Here is a 3,282-nt window from a genome sequence, read left to right on the forward strand (position 1 = left end):
AATTATTACTTGTTCTAATTTAAATTTTCGTTTAAATTATTTTTTTGTCTATTTATAATAGCTAGTAACATCTTGGCTTGGCAGGTGAGATATGTAGTGTAAATATGGATATTTTTAAAATTAGTAATGGGGAAGGGAGTAATTAGTCATTCTCCTGGTGTAATTTTGTTAATATAATAAGGGTAAATTAGGTAATTTACTTAGTCAATAGTTTAGGTACTCTACTCTCCTTCCCAATCTCTCCAATTTGGAGAAATTAAAAATGGGGGGCTAGAGGGAGTTGAAACCCCTCTAAATCCCTCCCCCTCATTCCTTAAAAAACTTCCAAACAAGATAATTAGATTACTCTCCCCCCTCTACTCTACTCTCTTCCTTTTTTTAAACATCCAAACAGGCAATAAATTTTTATTATTTATTGGTGAGAAAATTTTTGCTAAACTTATTGCGGTGAGAAAATTGTAGACACATTTCTGATGTAGACAAATACTGACGTGGAAGATTTTGGTTTGATCAGGGAAATCAAAATAGCAAGTTTATTAGTCCAGCGAATTGGAATTGATTGAATCAAAAAAGTTGAAGGAAAATGGATATGGAATCGGTGAGGAGATACTTGGAGAAAGGAGGAGGCGAGGATGAAGACAAGAACGCATCCACGATCAATGGATTGCCTCTCAGGTTCTTTGAACGCTTCATCATGCAAGACCTTCGTGTCGATCTCATTGAACCTGGTCGTCTCATCTGTACCTTCAAAGTCCCACAGCGTTTACTGGTTCTTACTCTTCTTCTTAAAACCCATTTCTCTATCTCTCTCTTTATAGCATTCACATTCTCTAGTTATTGAGTAATTCAACGCCGACCCATTTCATTGTATGACAAAACAAGTACAACCTTGGTTTCTGTATGTGAAAAATTATTCAAAATTAGACCATTGATTGCTGAAAAAATTTGGGAACAATAGCAGAAAATGGGTCCCAATTATATGTATTCTTTAATCTTTATGTGGGTGGCATAATATTTTTTTTACTATTTATTTATGAGAAAACCGTTTCTGATAATGGGTATTCTTGTTTTGGTGACTATGCTGTTGTGAAGAACGCTGGTAATTTTTTACATGGGGGAGCGACGGCAACGCTGGTGGACTTGGTTGGTTCAGCTGTGATATTCAGTGTTGGAGCTCCAGCTACTGGAGTTTCGGTGGAGATTAATGTTTCATACTTGGATGCTGCTTATGCTGATGTGAGTATATCTCCTACTCTAGTTCTTGTAAATCTCGTCTTTAATTATTCTACTTGTCTCAAACAGCCTTGTATCTCAATTGGTTGACACTTGTTTTCAATGGAGATATCAACGATTCAAATTCCTTCTCTGCTATTCTACTTTGTTGTTTTTTTTTTATTTTTAAACCTTTATAAGTTCAATTGGGTATTTATTAGAAAAACTGGTTGTTGATTAGGTTGAATGTTTGCCATTTTTTCCTCAATGTATCTAGGGCTATAAACGACCTGATCGGAGTAGTAAGAGTTCAGGACTGTTCATTTAATTTTATTTCAAACATGAGCTAAGCTTGACTTTATCAACTAGCTAAATTACATGTTCAACTTTGTTTGTTTGTTTTTATTTTTTGTTTTTGTTTTTGTTGAACAAGCTTGAGCTTGTTCATGAACTACTTTATTAACTTATTTTTTTCCCATATATAGTAAACACCATTACGAAATTTTTTTATCCCTTCACAAATCTATACTAATTTTTAATAAGTAAATTATTTGTTTCATTTTTTAAACTTGTAAAAATTAGATTTACCAACCTTGTATTGTTAGCAATTGTATATAATTTTTACTATGAAATGAGATATTAGATTATCAATAACTTACACATACTAATTTGATATCTTAGGAGCCTATTTACAATCTTACACAATCTAATATTAAGTTTATCTAAGTCTATTTTATATATGTATACATATAAGCATATAGTATTATACATATTTAAATCGAGCCTCATATTCACAAGCTTCTTCACAAACACATTATTATGTTTGGGCTTGGCTAGTACAAAAGTTGAACCTAAACTTGGACTTGAGATTGGCTCATTTGTGAAATATATGAACATAAACAAGCTTTTTCCATGAGTAAAGCCTAAGTTGTTCAATAACGGCTTAGATCATTTATAGCCCTAAATGTATCTTATGCATATTTGTATTAATAGTAGTCTAATTATTTTCAGTTTAGTTTGCATCTTTGCCTAACGAAGTATGTAATGAAGTCTTCATCGCACTTGATTTACCCTGCATTTGCCCATTCTCTTTATTTATCTCTATTTTTCTTCCTTGACATTTGAAGACTTTATTTGTAAAAGTGGAAACTGTTCTCTAATATTGATTAAAATTGGAAGTTGTCTGAATCACTTTTATTTCATATACTTGTTTAAGATATTGATTTTGAAATGAAAGCTTAGTTTCTTAAAAGCTATAGGGATCTCCTAGCGAGCTTAAGAATCTATGGCAAGAGGTGTTCTTAAGCAAATTTGGGATGCAAAAGAACAATCAAGGTTTCATCCCTACTTCGGAGGGACACACCATATCCCTGGAAATTCATTTCTTTAATTCTCTGACGTTTCTTCTCTTATAAATAAATTTCCCTCTTAAGTGATTCTGGACTAGTGATTGCCAAGTTGTCAAGTCTGTTTACTCTTACTTTTTCAACTTAATGCTTTCAGTGTTGATAATGCTCCCCTCCAACAAAAGTCTCCAGTATTTACATGGTAGAAGAAAGCATTAAGCTTAAGTAAAATTGTGTGCATAGTAATACATATTTGCAAAGATACATATATAATTTGCACTGTCAAATCCAAAACAATACACTGGCATGATCTAGTCTTTAGTACTGGAATAACCATGAGTACATTATTAACCTTGGTTTTCTTGCAGCAACTCATTTATGCATGGTATTTAATGTATTCGTGCTAACATCTTTTCTTGGTAATGCAGGAGGAAATTGAGATAGAAGCTAGGGTCTTACGTGTTGGGAAGGCTATTGGTGTTGTCAGTGTTGAGTTCAGGAAGAAGGAGACTGGCAAAATTATTGCTCAGGGCCGTCATACCAAGTACCTTCCTGTTGCTAGTAAGATGTGAACATGCTTCTAATTTGTCGCTCATTTGAATATTTTACTTGTCTTCCTTTGTAAACCAAATAATGTATATTTCATAGTTATTGACAGAATATGCGTATAGCATGAGTAAAACAGTTGTCAAATGCATGAGATGCTCAATTGGTTCTCCCATTA

The 3,282-nt window shown here is 33.0% G+C and overlaps 1 protein-coding gene across 2 annotated transcripts; it reads left to right on the forward strand.

Annotated features, from left to right (window-relative positions):
• Positions 1-305: 305 nt before the first annotated feature.
• On the forward strand, positions 306-3,282 carry LOC112002204 (uncharacterized). 2 transcript variants are annotated; one of them, XM_065781090.1, is made up of 4 exons: positions 306-418; positions 515-769; positions 1,093-1,236; positions 2,987-3,282. In XM_065781090.1, the coding sequence occupies exons 2-4, from the start codon at positions 584-586 to the stop codon at positions 3,128-3,130; spliced, it is 474 nt and encodes a 157-aa protein (XP_065637162.1). In that variant the 5' UTR covers positions 306-418; positions 515-583; the 3' UTR covers positions 3,131-3,282. The 2 variants fall into 2 exon arrangements, with proteins under 2 accessions (XP_065637162.1, XP_023890127.1); XM_024034359.2 differs by lacking the exon at positions 306-418 and having other exon boundaries at positions 444-769.

This window comes from Quercus suber, unplaced genomic scaffold (assembly GCF_002906115.3).
Source record: "Quercus suber isolate HL8 unplaced genomic scaffold, Cork oak 2.0 scaffold_256, whole genome shotgun sequence".
Lineage (NCBI taxonomy): Eukaryota > Viridiplantae > Streptophyta > Magnoliopsida > Fagales > Fagaceae > Quercus > Quercus suber.